The 23943-nt window shown below is 48.4% G+C and overlaps 1 protein-coding gene across 1 annotated transcript in view; it reads left to right on the top strand.

The window, feature by feature from the left end:
• The window catches only part of ITIH5 (inter-alpha-trypsin inhibitor heavy chain 5), an 85077-nt gene extending 67462 nt beyond the window's left edge, over positions 1–17615 (top strand). Inside the window, exons 9-14 of the mRNA XM_069546397.1 lie at positions 1514–1823; positions 2615–3180; positions 6867–6920; positions 8919–9035; positions 10812–11189; positions 13494–17615. Coding sequence (XP_069402498.1) covers positions 1514–1823; positions 2615–3180; positions 6867–6920; positions 8919–9035; positions 10812–11189; positions 13494–13783 — 1715 coding nt within the window. The 3' untranslated portion in view covers positions 13784–17615. The remainder of the gene's footprint in view (positions 1–1513; positions 1824–2614; positions 3181–6866; positions 6921–8918; positions 9036–10811; positions 11190–13493) is intronic.
• The last annotated feature ends 6328 nt before the right edge of the window (positions 17616–23943 follow it).

The following is a 23943-nucleotide window of genomic DNA, read 5'->3' as shown; positions in this document are numbered from 1 at the left end:
AGAATGAAACTCTTAGAATCTAGAAGCCTCGTGTTGGCTGGTAGATTTAACTTCCACCCGCCACCCATCTCACCCTACCCCAAGCAAAATACCTGTCCAGCATCCACGGCAGACAGTGTCCCCTGACTTTAATCAGAGCTGCTAGTGACAAGCGTGTCTGAATTAGAAATGGCGGGGGTGGTGGGAGGTGTAAACTGGACAGCCTTCGCTTGGTGGGGTCCTTATGAACAGGGGAGACCCTGAAGAGGCAGGAAGCCAGAAAGGCGATACCAGCAATAAAAAAAAAAAAAAAAAAACAAACAAAAAAAAACGAGTGAGCTCTCTAATCCTCGTCCTCCAGCCCTAGGCCACACGGGGCATCCCCGCGAAGGTCTCCACATTCCCACCTCCACGCTCGGTGCTCCCTGCTTCCCTCCGGGGTGCTTCTTTCTCCAAGTCCCTGCACCCAACACCCTCCTGCCCTTTCAAAGCGATTCTCCAAAAGAGGTGCAGATCGGTCATGCTAAGGGAATGGAGACACCTAAGCTGAGGCCCCCATCAGAGGCCCTCGTGTGCACTCTGTGACCCCGTGGACTGTAGCCCACCAGGCTCCTCTGTCCATGGAATTCTCCAGGCAAGAATACTGGAGTGGGCTGCCATTTCCTCCTTCAGGGGATCTTCCTGACTCAGGGATCGAACCCATGTCTCCTGCATTCTTTTTTTTTTTCAATTAGAGGCTAATTACTCTACAATATTGTAGTGGTTTTGCCATACACCGACATGAATCAGCCATGGGTGTACATGAGTTCTCCATCCTGAACCCCCCTCCCACCTCCCTCCCTGTCCCACCCCTCAGGGTCATCTCAGTGCACGGGCGCTGAGCACCCCATCTCATGCCTCGAACCTGGACTGGTGATCTGTTTCACATATTATAATATACATGCTTCAGTGCCACTCTCTCAAATCATCCCACCCTCGCCTTCTCCCACAGAGTCCCAAAGTCTGTTCTTTACATCTGTGTCTCTTTTGCTGTTTCATGTATAGGGTCATCGTTACCGTCTTTCTAAATTCCATATATATGCGTTAATATACTGTATTGCTGTTTTTCTTTCTTACTTCACTCTGTATAATAGGCTCCAGTTTCATCCACCTCATTAGAACTGATTCAAATGCATTCTTTTTAATGGCCAAGTAATATTCCGTGGTGTATATGTACCACAGCTTTCTTATCCATTTGTCTGCTGATGGACATCTAGGTTGCTTCCATGTCCCGGTTATTGTAAAGAGTGTGCAGGCAGATTCTTTACCCACTGAGCCACCTGGGACGCCCATCAGACACCTTCAGGACGAGGTTATATAACTCTGCACCATTCCTATGCATCTGCAGAGTTTCTAGGCTGCCTGTGTGACCTGGAGAGAGTGCAGGGGGCTGCTCTCCCCACCTGTCACTCCTGCAGGTGCATGGGAGGGGTGTGAAGATGTGTCCAGGTGAGGGAGGCAGCGAGCCTCCAGCATCGTGTTCTGTGTCCCGCAGGCACGGACATCAACGGGGCCCTGCAGAGGGGCATCCAGCTGCTCAACGACTATGTGGCCCACAACAACATCGAGGACCATAGCGTGTCCCTTGTGGTCTTCCTGACGGACGGGAAGCCCACCGTCGGGGAGACCCACACCCTTAAGATCCTCAACAACACCCGGGAGGCCACCCGGGGCCGGATCTGCATCTTCACCGTGGGCATCGGGGCCGACGTGGACTTCAAGCTGCTAGAGAAGCTGTCCCTGGAGAACTGCGGGCTCACGCGGCGAGTCCACGAAGAACACGACGCCCGAGCCCAGCTCATCGGGTCTGTGGTCTGCCTGTGTCCTCAGGGCGAGGGGAGGGCAGGGGCGGGCTCAGCGGGAGGCCTGGACGTGAGGCTGGACCCCAAGTCTGCCTGTGTCCTTGGGGTGGGGAGGGCAGGCTCAGCAGGCCTGGACATGAGGCTGGACCCCGAATCTGATCTATGCATCTTAAAATCAGGCTGATCTGGGTTCACATTCTGGCCCTGCCTTATGACTTTAGGCCTTAAGACCCTCTATGCCTCAGCCTTCTCACCTGTGGATGATAGAATTTAACGAGAAAAACCACGTGAAGTATTGGCAGGACTGTTAGGGATTCTTGAAATTATATTCTGTGAAGACTTGTTAAGATTAATCAGGCTAGGTAAGAAGGAGTATGCATATTCACGGAATATGCAGCAGTGTCTATACCCGTCTGAAGGTCAGTGTCTTCCAGCATCTAAATACTGAAGGTGGATTACCCTCATTCACACTGTGTTACTCCAGAAGCAAAAGTGAGACCAGTGGGGGGAGCTTGCAGGAAGGAAAATGGTGATTTACTGCCAGGAGCTCCCTGGTTCTCCTCAGCTCAGTGGACAAGAGACGAGGGAGCTTGGGGGGCAGTGAGTTCCCCATCACCAGTGGTATTCAAGCCTCTGCTGCACGGCCTCCTGTCTGAGATGTTCTGGGTGGAATGTTGGACTTGGCTGCTGCTAAGATCAGAACTGCCTCCCCAGGGGCCCATGGTTTCCTCTAAGCCCTGTCCTGCTTGCTGCCCTGGCAGGCCCTGATTCTCCCCTCCATTCCTCCTCCCCAGGTTCTACGATGAGATCAGGACCCCGCTCCTCTCCGACATCCGCGTGGATTATCCTCCCGGCTTGGTGGAGCGTGCCACCAGGACCCTGTTCCCCAACTACTTCAACGGCTCGGAGATCGTAATCGCAGGGAAGCTGGTGGACAGGGCAATGGACCGGCTGCACGTGGAGGTCACGGCCAGCAACAGTAAGAAGTTTGTGGTGCTCAAGAAGGACGTGCCCGTGGAGCCCCGGAAGGTGGGGATCGACGTCCCGCAGAGCCCCAGGCCCAGGGGGCGTGGCCAGGAGGAGCCCAACCACCTGGAACGTCTCTGGAGCTACCTGACCCTGAAGGAGCTGCTGAGTGCCTGGCTGCAGAGCTTCGAGGAGCCGGAAAGGGAGCGGCTGAGGCAGGAGGCCCAGGCGCTGGCCGTGAACCACCGCTTCCTCATCCCTTTCACGTCCATGACGCTGAAGTCAGCACCGCGGACAGAGACCCCAGAGGCCGCCTACGGCATGTCCAGTGCATCCGTGGCCACTGGACCCGAAGCGGTGATGCAGAGCCTGCGAGGCACACACCTGCAACCAGGTGAGCGTATACGTGGTTCAGTGTGGGGACCCACACGGCCCTTTCTGGCTGCTTTTTCAGGCCAAGGTCCTCTCTTATTTTCTTGTATCATAATTTTTATAAACAACGTTCTATTCCTGCAGCTCCTAGCCAACAGTGGGTTCGCTTGTGTTTGTATTGTTATTATAAACCGTGGATCGCTATAGAGAAGTTCAAGAAGGTAAAGTCAGTCTATCGCTAAATCATCAATATTGAGTGCCTGCCACGAGCCACAGGAATGAACAGACAAGTAAACAAATGTTCGTTTATAAGTGCCTTTCTATATATTTTTTAAAGATTTATTTATTTTATTTTTCTGGCTGTGCTGGGTCTTCATTGCTGCACGTGGGTTTTCTCCAGCTGGGGAGGGGGGGCTCCTCTCTAGTCGCAGCGTGCAGGCTTGTTTGCAGTGGTTTCTCTTGTGGAGCGCAGGCTCTGGGGCACACAGGCTTCAGTACTTGCTGCACGTGGGCTCAGTAGTTGCGGCTCCCGGGCTCTGGAGCACAGGCTCAGTAGTTTGGCACACGAACTTAGTTGCTGCACGGCCTGTGGGATCCTTCCAAGTCAGGGCTCAAAGCGGTTTCCCCTGCATTTCAAGTCTAATTTTTATCCAGTGGACCACCAGGGAAGCCCACCTTTCTATATTTTTAAACACTTCATTTATGTCATTTGATGCTTATGCTTGATTTTATATAAATAAAAATAAAATTTATATGATAAAATTTAATAGGTAAAATAAAATGAAATTTTACTACATATTATATTTTATTGTTCAGTCACTCAGTTGTGCCCAGCTCTTTGTGAGCCCATAGACTGCAGCACGCCAGGCTTCCCTGTCCTTCACTATCTCCCAGAGTTTGCTCAAACTCATGTTCATTGAGCCGATGCTGCCATCCAACCATCTCATCCTCTGCTACCCCCTTCTCCTCCTGCCCTCAATCTTTCCCAGCATCAGGGTCTTTTCCAATGAGTCAGCTCTTCACATCAGGTGGCCAAAGTATTGGAGCTTCAGCATCAGTCCTTCCCATGAATGTTCAGGGTTGATTTCCTTTAGGATTGACTGGTTTGATCTCTTTGCTGTCCAGGGGACTCTCAAGAGTCTTCTCCAACACCACAATTTGAAAGCATCAATTCTTTGGCGTTCAGCCTTCTTTATGGTACAACTCTCTCATCTATACATGACTACTGGAAAAACCATAGCTTTGATTATACAGACCTTTTTCAACAAAGTGATGTCTGCTTTTTAATATGCTATCTAGGTTTATCATAGCCCATGTTTTGTATATTTTATGAATTTTACTGCTCATGTTTTTATTAAAATTGTATTTTTAATGATTTTGTTTACAATGAAATAAATGAAATTTTATTTTATTATAGATATTATTTAAATTATATAGAATAAATTAAGTTCTATATAAGAGGATTCAGAGTTGAAACAGAAATTTTTTATTATCTGTCCCCATGCTATTTTTCAGGGGAAATTAGTAGAAACAAGAATGAGAGGGACTTCCTTGGTGCTCCAGTGATTAAAAATCTGCTTTCCAATGCGAAGAGCACAGATTCAGTCCCTGGTCAGGAAACTAAGATTCCCACATGCCTCAAGGTGCAGCCAAAAAAAAAAAAAAAAAAAAAGAATGGGAAAAAGGCAGGAAAAGTAATTCAACCAAAGCAAAGGGTTATATTCTCAGTAATATCTGCTTGTGGAAAACAGCACTTTTTTCATATGTGATGTTTTTATTAGCTTCCTGCCAGGTTCACATGTCCTAAGGTGAGGGAACTGACATGAACCCAGGCCTCTCACGATCCTCAGATTCTAAACTCTGAGAATCACCTGGGCGTGGTGGAGAGAGCACAACCTTAGGATCCAGACTGTTTCAGCTCATGGCATCTCCTCGCCAGCTGTGGCCTGGGGCAGGCTTCTGAACCTCTCTGAGCTTCTGTTCTCTCACCTGTAAAATGCAGATGGTGGTGTCTTTCCTGAAGGGCTGTTGCAAGGATTAATGTGCAGCATCTTAGGTACAGAATGAGGGTTCTGCACGTGTTAGATACCCTCTCCCATGAGGAGTGCAGAACTAGAAATTTAGAGGAAAGTCCAGACCCTAATGTAGAGGCGAAAAATGCTACATCGCGTTTTTAGAAAGAGTGGAGCTTGTCTTGGCAAAACTAGGACAGTATTCATTCTGGTGAAAAGGATGAAGAATAAGTAAGTTTCGTGGTGCTATGAGTTCAGGCTGCAAGATCTGTGCCACATCCAGGGAAAATGGCTTTTTTGCGTAACATCTTGATTTGATGTTAGTAACTCAAATTTCTGCAGCTTCAGGAGATAGCAAACTCATAAACGACACAGGACTCAGAGGGTCAAGAACACAGATGAGGAATAACCAACTGATTGAGCAAAAGGCTCGTTAGATATAAAATTTTCCTGAAGCATCAGTTAGTACTCAGGACAATTTCCTCGTTTTGTTTAAAGCTCCGATGATTTTTTAATTTTAAGATTTTTTGAGGGTCTGTGACAGTTTAAGGCTCCCAAAGCAGGCATCCAGACTGAGCTACCACTTCTCCCCTGTGGTTGACCTGATTCTGTCCATGGCCTGCTTATGAGGGGTCAGATAGAGAAGGGGGCACTTAAAAACATTCAGATACTATGATCTTCATTTTCTGGGTGCAAAGATCAATGAAGCACAAGCATAAGAGGAGCATAAGCTTGTTAATACAGACAGCTTGAAACAATATATTAATTTTATTTTATTGACAGGAGGTAATTTACTTTTGGGTTATTTTTTAATATGTATTTTTGCCACTGCTTTGTGAATTGTGTTTACACTCACGGCTCTAGACCTGGATTGCCATGATATCTTTTTCTTTTACATTTTTGTATCCTTTTGGTTATTGTAAAGTGCTATTTTATAAAAAAAAGTTAAATAAAATTTACCATCGTAACCATTTTTCCATTCTTTTTTTAAAATTGAAGCATAGTTGATTTACAGTATGTTGTTGCTTTCTGCTGAACAGCAAAGTGATTCGGTCATACATATATCAGTTCAGTTCAGTTCAGTTGCACATATACGTTGTTTATTTTTAGTCTTTTCCGTTATGGTTTATCATAGGATATTGAATATAGTTCTCTGTGCTATACGTTAGGGCCTTGGTGTTTATCCATTTTATTTGTAAACGCTTATATCTGCTGACCCCAGTCTCCCACTCCATCCCTCCCCCGACCCGCTCCCTCTTGGTACCCACCGTTCTGTCCTCTGCATTGTAACCATTTTTAAGTGTACAGCTCCGTAGTGTCAAGTATATTCACATCATTGTGAAACAGATCTCCAGAACTTTTTCATCTTGCAAATATAAAACTCTGTTCCCATTAAACAATTCTGCTTTCCCTCTCCTCCACAACTATAGAATATTTTCTGTATTTTTTCCTATCATATACACAGAAATCACAGCCAAGAATATGATTTTAATTTATAAGGAATAAAATAATTACCCCTCCTATGTTACACCTTCATTTTGTGTTGGGAGGCCAAGCTCCTCCTGTAAAACAAATGTTTTTTAAATTGTCACAAATGTATCTGAAAGCTGTATTTGACTCATCTCAACTCTCTATACCTCTCACTTCCTCCTCTTTAATAAATAACAATGGTGGGTCTCTTCTTTCTCCTCTCTAGGACCTGCTGTCAAGAAACCATACAACCCACGGATTAAAATCTCCAAAACATCAGGTAAAGGAAAGAAATATGCTTGTGTGTGATTGAGAGTTGAGATATTTAGGACTAAGATGACCAGAAATTCCCTGAAGCCAGTTAGATCAGCTCATAGAACAAGATGTGAGGACCTACATTTATGTAGCTCCAGTCTGCAGCGTGGGGGCAGTTCTCGAAACCCCGACTGTCATTACGCCATCACCTGAACTCCGCAGGTAACACAGCCCTTAGGACCCTAGCAGGAGCCCTGGTAGAAGGATGGGTTGGACAGAGGCACGCGTTCACCATGATTGACTTGAAAAGACATTTGTCTTTAGAGATCTGAAGTATGCTCGCTTCCGGCTTCTGGTGTTGCAGTTACCTGCCACAGTGCACACTTTGTAAACATTATTATTCTATTATTTTCGTAATCCTTGGCTTTAGAAGGGAAGAACAGATAATGATACCATAAAATTTCTCTTGGCCAGCTTCCTGGGATTATAATAAAAATCTAGATGGAATAATGACCCAAGCCCTGCGTTTTATTCTTCAAATGTACACATCTGCCTTTGTAAGCCTTCCTTACTGCCTTGCTGATGATGTACTGGGCATGCGGGTTCACGTAGCCAGGGACATTCTGGAGATTAGCTCTGGGTAGAGGAAACACATCGTCCCCAGTGGGTAGGGTGTCATTCCTTTGAGCACACACGCATTATGGAATGCAAGAAAACTTTCCTCTTGGATACTGAGCGGAGTAATGACTTCCAGACCGCTGCTCTCTTTTTTTTGGAGCAAGCAGCATCTTCCCTTGTAAAGGAATTTGGTAGATTGAGTACAAATGATGTGGAGTGAGCACAAGACGCTCTCAGAGAACTGCCACGCAGTTATATGCGTGCCCACAGAGCGCCAAAAATATGCACTTTCATCTTCAGTCGTTGTCATTTTCTTATCTACAAAAGACCAGTACCTTGTGTGTCTTCATTACATTGTCCTTCACGGGATGCTTGAGGCAGTTTACAGTGAGATCAACCAGATTCTTCCAGAGGCCCCTCTGAGTCAGGCTGGGGACAGAAGGGGTTTCTCAGCAGTTCCTCCAAGACCCTTAACTGGCTCACAGCTTGAAAACGCTGAACTCCTGGTCCAGCACCCCTCACCGTATACAAATGGTGGAACGTGAACATAGACAGGAAGATCAGTCCTGTGCACGCATATGTGTGTCCACACGAAGCAGAGGGGAATTCGGGAACATGCTATGCTTGGTGTATAGAGAGAAACGAACCCTCCAGTCTTGTGGGAAAAGAGAGCTGGTGTAGACTCTCGGGAAATATTTTGTCTGTACGGTGAGAGGCAAGGCCATCCATCTTTAGCAGAGGTGAAAACGAGGGGAACAGGCGAGGAGTGGGGGTCAGCCAAGCTTTGGGGTCTTATCTGCGGACAGAATTTTGAGAGCAGGACAGTCAGTGGGACCCAGAGGATGAGCTGCCACGGTCGCTGCTGGCTGGCCTCCTGCTGACTCTGTGTCCTTCACTTGTCACCAGCTCTAAACCGGGCTCAGTCATTGCCACTCACGCGAGGGCTGTGTCCGACTGGCGCCGGGAATGTCTCTAGGGCCGGGGCTCTCCAGAGACAGGGCAGGAAGTTCTCATCCACATCACTTAACTAGGCTGGCCTAAGCGTGACAGAAGGGGTTAGGAGCAGCCACAGAGGGAACTGAAGAATGTGGGCCCAGTTGTCGTGGGGGTGTAGGGTGAGGCCCCGCTTACCTCTGCAGCTCAGCTGACTGCAGTGTTGTCACAGGAGCATTGGATTTGAATTTAGGGACCTGCATTCAAATATTTACTTTCCACAAGCACCTGTATAGCCACTGCATCGCTTCATCTCCCAGGCATCTTCCTCGTGTGGACACGGAGGACCTGCCGTTGACAGGATTAAGTCAACAACACAAGAGAAAATAGGAAAAGAAGTGCTTACACAGGAAGGTGCCCAATAAATGTCTCTTCTTTCTTTTTCTCTCCCGTTCTTGCCCTGGCCTGGCAGCGGATGGAGACCCCCACTTTGTTGTGGATTTCCCCTTGAGCAACCTCACTGTCTGTTTCAACATCGACGGAGAACCCGGGCACATCCTGAGGCTGGTCTCTGATCACGCAGGCTCTGGTGAGTTCTGCCTGGAAAGTAGAAGATCTTGCATTTGCGGACTAGAAATAAAGAAGTCCTAATCGTTGCATTTTACCCCACTCCTCATGGTGTCATGGCATCTGGTCCCATCGCTTTATGGCAAATAGATGGGGAAACAGTGGAAACAGTGACAAACTTTGTTTTGGGGGGCTTCCAAATCATTGCAGATGGTGACTGCAGCCATGAAATTAAAAGACACTTGCTCCTTGGAAGAAAAGCTACGACCAACCAAGACAATATATTAAAAAGCAGAGACATTATTTTGCCAACAAAGGTCCTTCTAGTCAAGGCTATGGTTTTTCCAGTAGTTATGTATGGATGCAAGAGTTGGACTATAAAGAAAGCTGAGCACCGAAGAATTGATGCTTTTGAACTGTGTTGTTGGAGAAGACTCTTGAGAGTCCCTTGGACGGCAAGGAGATCAAACCAGTCCATTCTAAAGGAAATGAGTCCTGAATATTCATTGGAAGGACTGATGCTGAAGCTGAATCTCCAATACTTTGGCCACCTGATGGGAAGAACTGAGTCATGTGAAAAGACCCTGATGCTGGGAAAGATTGAGGGCAGGAGGAGAGGGGGACAACAGAAGATGAGATGGTTGGAGGGAATCACTGACTCAATGAACATGAGTGTGAGTAAACTCTGGGAGTTGGTGATGGACAGGGAGGCCTGGCGTGCTGCAGTCCATGCTGTCGCAAAGAGTCGGACATGGCTGAGTGACTGAACTGAACCGAAGAATCTTTGCATTTTACCCCACTGCTCATGGTGTCCCGGGGTCTTCAAATCAGGAGTAGTGGAAACTAGTGGATCAGAAATACTGTGTCAGGGCCACATGAGAGTTTTTGGAACAAAAGCAGACAAACATGTCAACCCCCTTTTATTTTCTATTTTTTAACTTTTATTTTCACTTTTAAATTTTTATCAGAGTATAGTTGATTTACAATGCTGTTTTAGTTCAAGTGTACAGCAAAATGAATCAGTTCTATGTATACATATATCCACTCTTTTTTTTTTTTTTAGGATGCTTTTCCCATATGTTGTTGTTCAGCTGCTAAGTCTTGTCTGACTCCTTGCAACCCCATGGAGTGCAGCACGCCAGGCTTCCCTGTCCTTCATTATTCCTGGATCTTGCTCAAACTCATGTCCATTGAGTCGGTGATGCCATCCAACCATCTCGTGCTCTGTCATCCCCTTCTCCTCCTGCCCTCAATCTTTCCCAGCATCAGGGCCTTTTCCAGTGAGTCAGCTCTTCCTATCAGGTGGCCAAAGTATCGGAGCTTCAGCTTTAGCAGCAGTCCTTCCAATGAATATTCAGGGTTGATTTGCTTTCTGACTACTGGTTGGATCTCCTTGCAGTCCAAGGGACTCTCAAGAGTCTTCTCCAGCACCACAGTTCAAAAGCATCAATTCTTCGGTGCCCAGCCTACTTTGGGCTCCTTTTCCCATATGGGTCATTACCGATTATTGAGCAGAGTTCCCTGTGCTCTACAGTAGGTCCTGTTGATTACTGTTTTATATATAGTTGTGTGTATCTTTTCCGGAAACCTACATCAGCTGCTTCTACCCAGGACACTGGTCACACATCACGTACGCCTTCACACAGTCATTCGTTCACTGTGCAGAGTGGTCCCTGCGTGAGAGCAGAAGTTCTCGGTTCTAGAAACACAAGGGCAGACGGAAATTCTAATGAGATCCCTTCGTGTGGCAGTGGGGGCAGTTTGTCTAACCGCTGCTCTCCTCCCCTTCGCCTTTGAGGTGTGACGGTGAACGGAGAATTGATTGGGGCCCCTGCTCCTCCAAACGGCCACAAGAAACAGCGCACGTACTTCCGTACCATCACCATCCTCGTCAACAAGCCGGAGAGATCTTACCTGGAGATCACCCCCAGCAGGGTCATCGTGGATGGTGGGGACAGGCTGGTCCTCCCCTGCAACCAGAGTGTGGTCGTGGGGCGCCGGGGGCTGGAGGTGTCCGTGTCCGCCAATGCCAACGTCACTGTCAGCATCCAGGGCACCGTGGCCTTTGTCGTCCTCCTCCACGTGTACAAAAAGCCAGCCCCTTACCAGCGCAACCACCTGGGCTTCTACATCGCCGACGGCCAAGGCCTCTCCGGCAACTGCCACGGCCTGCTAGGTAGGTGGCTGATTCCCATGCCCGTCACAGCACAGAGTTCAGTTTCCCACGGTGAACCTGATGCTGCCCGTGCCTTGCATGGCTGAGAAATTCCCCAGAAGTGTGGTCTCCTTTCCACATTTTTGTTTTGGCTCTGCTGGGTCTGCGGGCTTTTCTCTAGTTGTGGCGACACTCAGGCTTCTCACTGTGTGGACTTCCCTCGTTGTGGAGCACAGGCCCTGGGCGCGTGGGCTTCAGTGGTTGTGGTGCATGGACTTGGTTGCACCGAGGCATGTGGGATCTTCCCAGACCACGGATCAAACCCGTGTTGCCTGCGTTGGCAGGAGGATGTTTAACTGCTGGAGCACTAGGGAAGTCCAGGAATGTGGTCTTTATGTAGCTTGCTGCTAAGTCTCTTCAGTCGTGTCCGACTCTGTGCGACCCCGTAGGCGGCAGCCCACCAGGCTCCCCCGTCCCTGGGATTCTCCAGGCAAGAACACTGGAGTGGGTTGCCATTTCCTTCTCCAGTGCATGAGAGTGAAAAGTGAAAGTGAAGTCGCTCAGTCGTGTCCGACTCTTAGTGACCCCATAGACTGCAGCCCACCAGATTCCTGCATCCATGGGATTTTCCAGGCAAGAGTACTGGAGTGCGGCGCCATTGCCTTCTCCATTATGTAGCTTATGAAAAGTCTATTTCTTTCTCTCTTTTTTTCTTTTTAACAATTTTTTTGTGACTTGCCTGGTGGCTCAGACGGTAAAGAATCTGCCTGCAATGCAGGAGACCCGGGTTCAGTCCCTGGATCGGGAAGATCCCCTGGAGAAGGCAGTGGCTTCCCACTCCAGTAGTCTCGCCTGGAGAATTCCATGGACAGAGTTGCTGCAAATGGCAAAATTTTGTTCTTTTTCACGGCTGAGTCGTATTCCATTGTATACACACCACATCTTCTTTATCCATTCATCAGGTGATGGATACTCAAGTCGCTTCTCTATCTTGGCAGTTGCAAATGGTACTGCTGTGAACTTTGGGGTGCATGTATCTTTTCAAATTAGTGTGAAAAGTGTATTTCTTGCTTCATGACTACTTTCTCGAGTAGGAATGAACTTTACTAATTTTCACTCACCTTCAGGGAGAGGGAGCAAAGAAGTGGGGCATCCTTCTCTTCATCCCTCTCTGGTTCTTTACTCTCAGGGAGACCATGCAAACACAGGGCAGCCCACAGCTCGGCACCCAGTGGGCCCCCTCTGCCTGGCTTCCCTCCGCGTGCCGTTGCATGTGGGCCCTTTGACCACAAGTAAGGAGGGAGCCACTGCCAGGGCTGGGTTTAGAAAGCAGGATTTCCTGGCCCTCGCACTGGAAGTCTCAGTGCAGCCTGCCTGACAAGTGCGAGCTCCTCTCGTGGACGCAGAGCTCGGGTCCTTCGGCCTTTGTGATGTCCTGGCTTGACCTGGAGAATTCTGACACTGCTTCCCACACCTGCTAAGTGCATGCACGGATGAGGTCCCTGGGCGGGAGGAGGGCGGGGAAGACTGGACCCTCCTCTATTTATCCACCCCCATCTCATCCTCCTGCCTCAGTAGGAGACTGGGTATCTGTGTTTTTATTTTGTAATTTTTTAATGTTCATTTTTGGCTGCATTGGGTCTTCGTTGCTGCTTGGGCTACTCTTTAGTTGCTCAGGCTTCTGATCGCAATGGTCTCCCTTGTGGCCGAGCGCAGGCGGCAGGGCGAGTGGGCTGCAGGAGATGCGGCTCCCGGGCTTTAGAGCACAGGCTCAGTAGTTGTGGAGCACGGGCTTACTTGGTCTGAGGTATGCGGGATCTTCCTGGATCCGGGATTAAACCAATGTCTCCTGCATTGGCAGGCAGATTCCTTACCACTGAGCCACCAGGGAAGCGCCTGGTTTAGTTTATTTAAATATTTACTTAGCTGCACCAGGTCTTAATGGCAGCATTTGGGATCTAGTTCCCTGACCAGGGATGGAACCCAGGCTCCCTGCATTGGGAGCTCGGAGTCTTAGCTGCTGGACCACCAGGGATACCCCCTGGGGAATCTCTGTTTGCAGGCAGGGCATCTTTCCTGTGTTGGCTTCCAGAAGTGGAGGCTGTAGGTCTCCCCTCCCTACACCCCTCCAGACACTGATACAGGTGCCTCTGGGGGGGTCCAGCCCAGGATCGCAGGCATCACCTTGACAATGATGTCATACTCCCCTTCCTGTGGGTCCCACCTGGGCATATGTTGGTCACCAGCACCCGAATCGAAGTTAGACGTTGTTCAACTGCATTGCTTGCGCTTGACCTAGACCTGATGTCTTTTGTGCCCTCTCAGGTCAATTCCTGAACCAGGAGGCCAGACTCATAGGGCTCAGCAAGCGCCCTACGCATCCTCCGGTTCCCGAGGCAGGAGAGAGGTCTGAGGCCGTCCTTGAGGTTAAAGGTCGCCAGGTCCCGGTGGTCTGGAAGCAGAGGAGGATCTACAACGGGGAGGAGCAGGTGGACTGCTGGTTTGCCCGGAACAACGCTGCCGGCCTGCTCGACGGGGAGTACCAGGGCTACCTGGCGGCCCATCCTTTTGACTCCGAGACCGCCTTCAGCCCGGGCCCCTCCCGGGGACTCTGACAGCAGCAGCCGCATGCAAGAGTGCGTGGCAGGGGACCGCGTGGTCTGGTTCTTGGCTGGTTCAGTCTGGTAGCCACCGCCCTGACCTCAGCCCTAGTGGTGGGGAGGTCTGCCATCTGCTTGAAAAGAGAGTGGGATCAGGACCTTGAAGGGAGGAGGGGATTTTTCCCCCTCTCCTCCCCCTCCCTCATCTCCAGCAGCAAAAGATGGTGGCACCAAGGGGCCAGTCACAGCTAAAAGCAAGTCTCTGTCTTGTCCCAGCTGGCCTGTCCATCTCACCGCCGACCCTAAGGTGACTGATGAAGGAAGGTCGGGTCTGTTTTCTTTGTGGAAATGGCCAAGTTCAGGCACTCTGCTCTGCGCCTCATACTAATGCTTAGGGATCTCTCTTCCTAGCCTGGCTGTGTCCTCCAGACATGCGGCCAACCTCTGCCTCAGGGGAGCCTTTCCCTGGCCTCAGCCCCCCACCCTCACCCCCTGGTATTGCACACAGCATGCAGACTGGATCATTGTAAACCACTTGGCCTGGCTTTAGCGGAGGATTTTCTTCTGCCGTGATGTCTCGCCCTTGAAAATTTGTTTTCACTTTAAAAAAAAAATCAATTCAAAATAGAAACGCTGCATTCCAGATACCAACATTCTTCTAACAGGCTCTGTAAACCCCTTGTCTTTTGCTGGTGAGATTCTATTTATTCCGGAAAGCTGATAATACACAGGGCGGCCCACGTGGGAGTATTTCACTGGCCTGTCTCAGAGCTGGAGTGCCGTCCAGCTGTACGATGAATCTTCCATTTGGCTCTTCCAGCCTGGTTCTGCTTCCAGCCTGGTTCACTCGAGGTCCCCAGGAGGTGCTGAGGCAGGCTCTTGCAGAACTGTGATGGGGAGGGATTGGATCAGCACAGAGCCGACCTACAGGGATCAAACTCTCAGCAGAAAGCATGGACAATGGGGCCCACATCCCAGACCCAGAGGCCGGAAGTCAGTATGAGCGAGAAGCTGGGGACAGATCTGATTCCGTCAGGACAGGTTACAGTCAGGGGTCGGGGGTGATATCAGAAGTCAGTGACGTCACCCTCCTTCTTGTGGGAGCTGTGAAGCCTGCTGCGTCATCAAGGCGATGGGGGGTGGGCAGTGGCCTCGGGACCTCTTTTCTTGCCCCCAGCTTGTGCTCCGCTTGGTCTTCTCTGGACCACAGAGGTCATCCTGTAAGTCTGACCCTCACAGCAGTCGGAGCGCACATGGACACAGAGGGCCCGAACAGCCAACAGTGGGGGAGGAAAGACTTGGGTCAGAGAAATGGAATATTTTAAGGGCAGACTGAATAGAATAAAGGCTTTTGTGCTGGTTTCATGGAGGTCCCGTCCAGGATGGAGTGACTCTAGAACTTCCATGCCATGTGGAAGCCGGAGCACTAGGAGAGAAATCAGAGTTAAGAAAATTGCTTATCATCTTGGCCCTCCTGTATGTGAGCAGCAAATTGACCTGCCGGTGTTTCTGTGGACCAGGCGACTGCAGGAGGTGAAGGTAGTGCCGGGACTGAGCCGGGGGCTGGGGGCTGGGGGCGGTGGTCGGTTCTGTCTCAGAGTCTCCGTGCCTCTCCACTCTGGGAACCCACCAGACCAGAGCTGGCAGCTATGTTATTTTTGACTCAACTCAGATGCCTATTGTGCCCGTGGTGTGAGCGCACCAGTCCAGGCCGCTGACAGCTGAGTCCATATTTCAGAGGGAGAGGAGGAGCGGTAGGCAGGCCAGCAGGGGCCTGGGCAGGCTCTGCAGGGTCCTTCCTGTTCCGTAGACCTCGGCCCCAGCTGGGCAGACGACCCTGTGGCCGTGGGGTTGTGTTCCAGGCTGTGTGTTCCAGGCGTGGCCCCAGCTGCAGACAAGACGAGAAGCTATTCCTACAGGACTAGCTACTTCCCTTACTCTCCTATTCAGGGGGGGAAGAAATCCATTTTGTAAAAGTATTAGGTTGAACTTTCATTTTAACGTTTTTACTTTAGACACATCCCACTTTTCTTTCTCCTTCTCTTCCATTGTATATCTTTTTTTTTTTTTTGCGAAAGTGTGTACCAGGACATTTTCTGTTTCAGCCAGAGACTATGAGATTTGTGGGCCCCAAACTTCACACCAAAGTCATACTTCAGGTTTTTTTTTTTTAACTTGATTGAAAAATTGTTATATTTTCTGTTGGTCACGTGTGTGGTGAAGAGCAAGATCTTTTCAAATAAACGTAAGTCCCCTGTATACAAACGAGTTCCATTCTGAGAGCGCATTTGTAAGTCCAGTTTGTTCAGCAGCCCAGGTGACTCCAACAAAGTTAGCCCAGGTACCCAACTAACACAGTCGGCTGTATGGGACTGTACTGTAATAGATTTATAATGCTTTTCATGCAAATAATGCATAAAAAAACAAACAAAAAATAAAGCAACTATACTCCAATAAAATTAATTTTAAAAATAATTTTTTAAGAAATGAGACATGTTTAATCTTGTAGTATAGTACCTTGAAAAGCACAGTAGTACAGCTGGCATACAGAAGCACATATAAATCTTTGAAAGCACACAAGCTCACAGCTTGAAGGTCTGTATGTAGAGGACTTACTGTAAATGCAGTGGCAAGGAGGGATTCTGTTCTGGGGGGTACATGGAGGCAGGGGCAGGTGGGCGATTTCCCCTACATCGTACGAGACCTAGAGCAGGGCCGGGCTGAGTCTCCAGAATCCATTCATTAGCTTTGACACAATGTCGTCATCTGGACAATCATTTATTTTCCTTGAGTATTTAAAAATAAGGTGGGGTCAGGGATACTCAGTGAGCAGTTCAATGAGCTTGAGAAGTCCGTTGTGATAATGAGGGTTTACACCTCAAGTTACGACATCACTAATGTCGACAAGTCCTAACTGTTGCTAGGCTGGGCTCTAGAAAGTCTCCACCCCTGGGTTCCTAATCCCCTCCCTCGTCTAAAACAGAGAGGCATCTCCATGTGTTCTCTTTAAGGGTCTCCAGATGTAGTTTCACATTCCCTGAATAAAATGGACTGAAGTTCTGTCCTCATACTAGATGCTTTATCTTCTGTTTGCCTTTTCGCTGGTTTACTAGTTTAGGATGCAGGGCATATGTGTTGGGAGGACAACCCTTCCTGAACCTCCATCACCCTGGGGAGCGTGGTGCTGGTCTCTGGAAAGGGAGAGATATCACCTCTGTTTCTATCAGATGAAACATTAGATCTTTAGTTGAATCATGTGTCCCCTCAGGTGGACTAGGGACAGGTTTCATTTTCTTTACATTTATATCTTGGCTGTGCTGAATGCTATGACCTCCAAATTCATGTGCTGAAGCCTAAATCAAACCCCTAAGGTGATGGCACTAGGAGGTGGGACCCTGGGGAAGGGATGAGAGTATGAGGATGGGGCCCTTGTGATGCAATTGGTGGTTGGTGGTTTAGTCACTCAGTCGAGCCCGACTCTTGTGATCCCATAGACTGTAGCCCACCAGGCTCCCCTGTCCATGGGATTCTGCAGCCAAGGATACTGGAGTGGGTTGCCATTTCCTTCTCCAGGGGATCTTCCTCACCCAGGGATCGAACCTGAGTCTCCTGCATTGCAGACAGATTTTTCACCAGAGCCACCAGGGAAGCCCTTTGTGATGGGATTAGTGCCCTTCTAAGAAGAGACATGAGATGATTTTTCTATTCTCCACCCTGTGAGCACTAGAAGGAACACCTTCTAAAATCGAGAATTGGGCTCTCATCAGACACCAAGTCAGTTGGCACCTTGATCTTGGATTTCCCAGCCTCCAAAATTGGGAGAAATAAACATCAGTTGTAGAAGCCACATTGTCTATGGCATTTTTTTTTTAAGATTTATTTGTTTGTTTTGGCTATGCATGTTCCTCATTGCTGCGAGCAGGCTTTCTCTAGTTGTGGCAAGCGGGTTCTCCCTTCGCAGTGGTGTGCAGGCTTCTCGCCGTGGTGGTTTCCCTTGTTGCGGAGCACAGGGTCTGGGGTGTGTGGGCTTCAGAAGCTGCAGCTTGAGAGCTCTAGAGCCCAGGCTCAGAAGTTGTGGTGCACAGGCTTAGTTGCTCCGAGGCATGTGGGATCTCCCCAGATCAGGGATCGGACCCGTGTCATCTGCATCGCAGGTGGATCTTCCACCACTAGGGAAGCCCCTATGGTATTCTTGATAGAGCAACCTGAGCTGACTGAGCCGCTGACTCTTTTAAGATGCGAATTCCTTTTCTTCCCTTCAAGCTACCCCGAATGTATACAAACAATGTTATTACTAAATCCACAGGACTCTTGGAACCATTCATGCATGATCCAACTAAAGTAAACAGCAAAAAAAAGAATAACACAGCTCAGCAAACACTTAGAATTGTGACTTTAAATATTTATTCTGTTCAGTTTAAAATAACAAGTAGGGCACAATCTAGTTCACCTTCAAGAAGCATTTTCCCACCACAAAAAATTTGTAAAAGCATAACATCTGAAAACAAACAACACCCTGGTGTATTTGTTTTGAGGGGAAATGACGAGAGAGAATAAAACGTGTTGATTCTAACTACACTGTTTGTAGCATTTCTGAATTCCATAGAAATATATGTACATCGAGCAAGTGACTTGACACTGGAAGAATCATGTGGAAACGGCAAATTGCTATATGGAACAGCCAATATACATCAGCCATCTCTGACCTTTTATAAAGCAGTCAGATTCATAGAGAAGTGCCTTAAGCACCAGTCCCTTACCTTCCAAGGGTGAGGGCATCCCAACCCTTCTATCGCCTTCTTCTTGGGTCATTCGCCTGCCCAAACTGCCCATCAGCAGTTTGCCCATCACCTTGCTCAGGACTTCTTCCACTGGCTCAGGGCATTTGTCGATGGTGGTTCTGGCATTTCTACCTCCAGTTTCTGCGATCCTGCCAGATCCTGCTTCGAGGTTGGATTCTGAACCAGAACCAGAGCAGACCTACAGAAGGAATGAGACATCGCTGGGAGGCTGTGCTAAACAGAAAACAGGCCAACTCCGTATCCCAAGGGGATGAAATCAGTCTCTCCCGGCTTTGGCTTCGGCTTTGCCTCTAATGAAGGGGCTGAACAAGGTAACGTGCTCAGATCCCATGATCTTTATTTTCTGATGGCATGGAAATCCTACCAGAGAACTCTGCAGAGGCCTAGCTGTGAAGGGAGGAAGGAGGTGGGGAAAACATTCCAAAGATGGAGTGTATTTAGCTGCAAGGAAGAAGTGTATATTCAGAGGCTCCCACAGGAAATATCTTTTCTGTAATGTTAAGCAGCTGGGGACAGCTTATGACTTGAAGTCATCTTCGTGCTCCGTTCAGTTTCAGTCAGTTTTGACCAGTGCCCTGTAGATTCGGGGGTCACTGAGACCCCATGGTGGTTGATGCTGGGCGGGCCTGCAGACTCCTCTCTCCCTGCGCCCTGGCTGGGTCTGTCTCCAGCCCCGCATCCTTCACTTGTGCCCCCAGGTATGGATGCACCGGGAAATCAGAGTTCTGCCGTAGGTCCCTTCAACCAGCCGGGTTCCTGCTGGCCTTTAGCAAAACTTAATCTGTTTTCCTTGAAGTGTATCGGCCTCCATGGCGCCTGTGTTCTGCTTCAACTTTCTGGACTACCTCACTCCACAGCTCTCCACAGAAATTCGCCTCCTTTTACACCGAGGACACTGGCGCGGGAGCTGCCTCCGTTATTACTATGTCTCATCATGTCTCCGTCTCCATCTCCTTCTTCTGGGCTCCATTCTTCTCGCTCTCCACGCACTTGTCTCAATGATTCCTTGTCTTTCTAGAATCTCTAGACTCTTACCCTCAGAGGTTCTTCCCTCTTGGATACCCTTCCAGAAGTCTCCTCCAGTGCTCATCGCTGGCCAGGCTCCACGGGGCTTCCTGCTGGTCTTTTATTTCACTGTCAAGCTTGTGCTAGTGGTCGGTGTTTGAACCCTCTTTTATTAAGATTTCTTTTTTTACAGGGATCATTTTTAAAGTCTTTATTTAATTTGTTACAATATTCTGTTTTGTGTTTTGGTTTTTTGGCCACGAGGCGTGTGGGATCTTAGCCCTCCGACCAGGGATCCGACCTGCACCCCCTTGTGCTGGAAGACGAGGTCTTAACCACTGGACCACCAGGAAGTCCTGAACCCCCGTTTTTTCACCTTCTAGCCTGTTGCTTAAGTCATCAAATTTAGCTTCTGTCTTCACCACATTCATTACACCTTGTCTTACATACATGTCACGCTACCGCTTCTGATGTCCAGTTCCTGTGATGGGTGTCTCCAGCCTCCACCACGTGACCATGCCGATCTCGTCCTTTTTTAAAAATGTTGGATCCCATTGTTTCTCTCAGCTGGTTAGAATTTCTTCCTAGTCTCCTTTGCTACTTGTCTTTCCTCCTACAACCTGTGGATGTCCCCCAAGGTTGTACTGGTCCTTTAAAATTTTTTTTTCTTCTTTTTTGGCCAAGCCATGTGGCTTTCCCTGACCGGTGGCCCTGCAGTAGACGTGCGGAGTCCTAACCCCAGGACCACCAGGCAAGTCCCCATACTGGTCCTTTATAGTCTCTGCTCCCACCTCCACAGTCTCACTTCTTGGTCTCAGCATCTGACTCGACGTGGACTTGAGAACACTTCCCTTCTGTTATTCTGGCATCAGCTCAAACTCAGGAGTAAAAACAAACTTTCCATGTTCAAAGTGGTTGGTCGTTGAGTCACTAAGTCGTATCTGACTGTTTTCAACCTGATGGACTGTAGCCCACCAGGCCCCTCTGTCCATGGGATTTCCCAGGCAAGAATACTGGAGTGGGTTGCCATTTCCTCCTCCAAGGGAGCTTCCCAACCCAGGGATCGAACCCACATCTCCTGCATTGCAGGCAGATTCTTTATCAAGTGGGCCATCAGGGAAGCCATATTCAAAGTGTCTGTATATATATTAGAGAGATTTGAGATTTGGGAGGAAAGGAAGAAGTTTTGGCACAATATTTTAAAATTTTGATTGTTGCAAATAAAGGTGGAAATGTCTATGTGTGTGCATGTGTGCGTGTGTGTGTGTGTGTGTGTGTTTGTGTGTTTGGTACATTCCTAGACCAATTCAACATTTATTTTTATTGACACAGAGTTCTTTCTGAAAATTCTCTGTTAATCATATTATTTTTTCAAAACAACAGCTGTGTTTGTGTAAGTGAAGACTCCATGTCCTGATTGCTCGCTGGGAATGTCTACTTATAAAAAAATGAAAATTGCAGGTCCTAAGTTTATCAATGCATCAATTAAGTCACTTCATTGTAGCGCAAGTACGAAATGCATCCTAAATGTGTGTGGTTTTTTGAAATGAATACACTTTGTTTGAAATGTATGGGGCGATGTAGAAAATACAGCATTGCAGATAACTTGACTGTGGATAAATGTATGGTAGACACACACTGCTCCATCTGGGACATTTCCTGCCCAAAGTCTTCTCAGGCGCTAGGATCCTTCCTCCTGAAGATAACACAACCCGTCTACCTGTTATGGAATGCTATAAAGAAACAAACTTTCCAGGGGAAAGCAGAAACAGTATGTCTGAAGGCTTAGCTCCAACCTGAAGTGTATTTGCTTTTGAAAAAGGCTGGATTCTAGGAATATCCTAGAAACTAAACGTTCTCCTAAGTTCTTCCTAAGTTGGAAGTAACTATTTATCCTTTTGATCTCGTCATTGGCCTGGCCTGGAAAACTGAATAAGACTTTAAGACCTTGTGATGAAAATATAGGATAAAATTGTGTATATTATTGAAAGACAATAACACTTTAAATTATTCCTGCAAATTTCCCAGAAGAGAAAATGCTTCAAAGCAAGTCCATTTACTTATTCATTCACTGGACTCATGGAAGTGGGCACTAACCATATGGAGGGGATAGAGGGCCTTCCCTAGCCTGCCCTAGAGATAACTTTGTATGTAATTAGTTACAAACACCTTAAAAGATTCAGGGAAAAAACGTGGGTGGGAAGGGGTTTTAAAAAGAAGATCCCTGGGTAGAAGAGGTGCTGGTATTTGATCTGGGTTGTACGGAACAGGTGAGGAAAGAAGGGGGAAACATCTAGGAGTATTATATACAATAACATTCATAATGAAAACATTATAAAGGCAAGGAAGTAAATTGTGTAAAGGAACTAAAATTTCAGGGAGATGGCCTGACCAGCCCTCATCACAGAGCTAATATCTGGGCTTAGCCTGGATGCAGGAACTCTGCTCTTCTCATGATCCTGAGATGCTCTGGACCAATCAGGAGCAGCTTCCACAGACAGCCAGGATGCTGGACCACAGGGGCAGGATCCCACCTGTGTGTATCAGCTGAGCATCACAGGGCAAGAAGTAAGGCTGGGGAAGGGGGGTTGTTTTACACGTCTCTGAATGCACTGGTTTCGAGATTGCTCTTTCTCTCTAAAAGCCGGTGTCCCTTTCATGGAATGTTGGACTGCTTTTTGCCCCCAGTCTGGGCTTGAAGTGGGCCAGGAATTCTATGGGCTGGAGATACAGGGTTGCTCCAAGTTCATCTTTCTCTCTGTTCTTTAGAAACGACATCTTAGAAAACATCTCACAGTCAAGTAGCTCCCTGAAACAAACTGCCCTCTGTGGGAAGGACATAGACACACCGCTGGGGAGTTGGAGCGGGGAGAGCCCTCTGGAGAAGGGGATCCCACCCCACCCCCCAGGCGCTTAAATTCACAGAAATGGAGACAGGACTCAAGTGTACATCCGGTGGCTGTTAAATGTCACTCGTCTTCCTTGGGAGAGGCGCAGACAATGCGGCCCTTGACTTGATTATCGAGCCTCTGGCCGCACCTGGCCAAGAGAGACGCAGGCTGAGGCGGTGGAAGCACGGGAGCCTCCCTTTTCTCTGTCAGACACTCAGCAGCGTGCCCACGGAGGCGCTAAGGGAGGCTGACAGGCAGAGGAAGAAACCAAAGAGCCGACACAGACTCAGATCAGGGTCTGTGGGCTGGAGAAGCGGACTGTGGGAGCTGCTCTGCTGGAGTATTCCCCTGGCCCGGAGGTCAAAGACCTGGGAAGGAAGTCTCCAGGGTCCCTGCCCAGCCTCACGTGCACATCCTTCATCGGGCGGATCACGTGGGCCATGCACAATTGGATGCGGCTCTCCCCAGGTCCTGCTGGCAAGCGCTGGCTTCTCTTTCCACCCCGCCCCCTCTTGCTTCCCTGCCCTTTGCCTGCCCCCACCCACCCCACCCCACGGCCTGAGACCCATGAGGGCGTTTAGGCTATCACCACTGCCTGATCCGCTTGCCCGCGCCCATCGCCACCCACAGCTGTTTCTGCTCCAGGCACCTCCGTCCTACAGTCCAGAGGACGAGTCAGTGGGGAAAGGCTGGAGAAGTGTGGCTGCCACTTGCCACTCATTAGAGAACCAAAGGCATCTTGACAGGTCACAACAGGTGGATTTTTCTTTCATTTTACTTTTATGAATTTATTTCATGTATTCACAGAAATTCGAAGTTGCATGTACAGGATGTTACGGCTTTCTAATAACAATAAACACATAGATACTAAGAAATGGCTATCTTTTCTTTAGATACTACTAGACGAAGAGTCGGACACGACTGAGCGACTTCACTTTCACTTTTCACTTTCATGCACTGGAGAAGGAAATGGCAAGCCACTCCAGTGTTCTTGCCTGGAGAATCCCAGGGATGGGGGAGCCTGCCGGGCTGCCGTCTCTGGGGTCACACAGAGTCAGACACGACTGAAGCGACGCAGCAGCAGCAGCAGCAGCAGCAGCAGACGACGACGACGACCATCAGAGGACTTCCAGTGGCTTGAGACTTTGCCTTTCAGTGCAGGGGGTAAGGGTTCATTCCCTGATCAGGAAGCTAAGATCCCACATGCCTCGAGGCCAAAAAACCAAAACATGAAACAAGCAATATTGTAAGAAATTCAATAAAGACTTTTAAAATGGTCCACATCAGGGTGGTGGTGGGGGAAAGACCTAAAAAAAGAAAACAGCCACCAAGGGCATATTAATTAATACCTCAGTTTATAGCTGTTTTAATAAAATGAGCAATGTATTGTGTCATGTATATTCACATAGAAAGCTATCTAACATACATGCAATTAAAAACCAGCATCTTCATGTTTAACATCTTTGGAGTCAAGGGC

The sequence above is a fragment of the Ovis canadensis genome, chromosome 13 (assembly GCF_042477335.2).
Source record: "Ovis canadensis isolate MfBH-ARS-UI-01 breed Bighorn chromosome 13, ARS-UI_OviCan_v2, whole genome shotgun sequence".
Taxonomy (NCBI): domain Eukaryota; kingdom Metazoa; phylum Chordata; class Mammalia; order Artiodactyla; family Bovidae; genus Ovis; species Ovis canadensis.
Note: the sequence above shows the minus strand (reverse complement) of the source record. Positions and strands in the feature narration are given on the sequence as shown.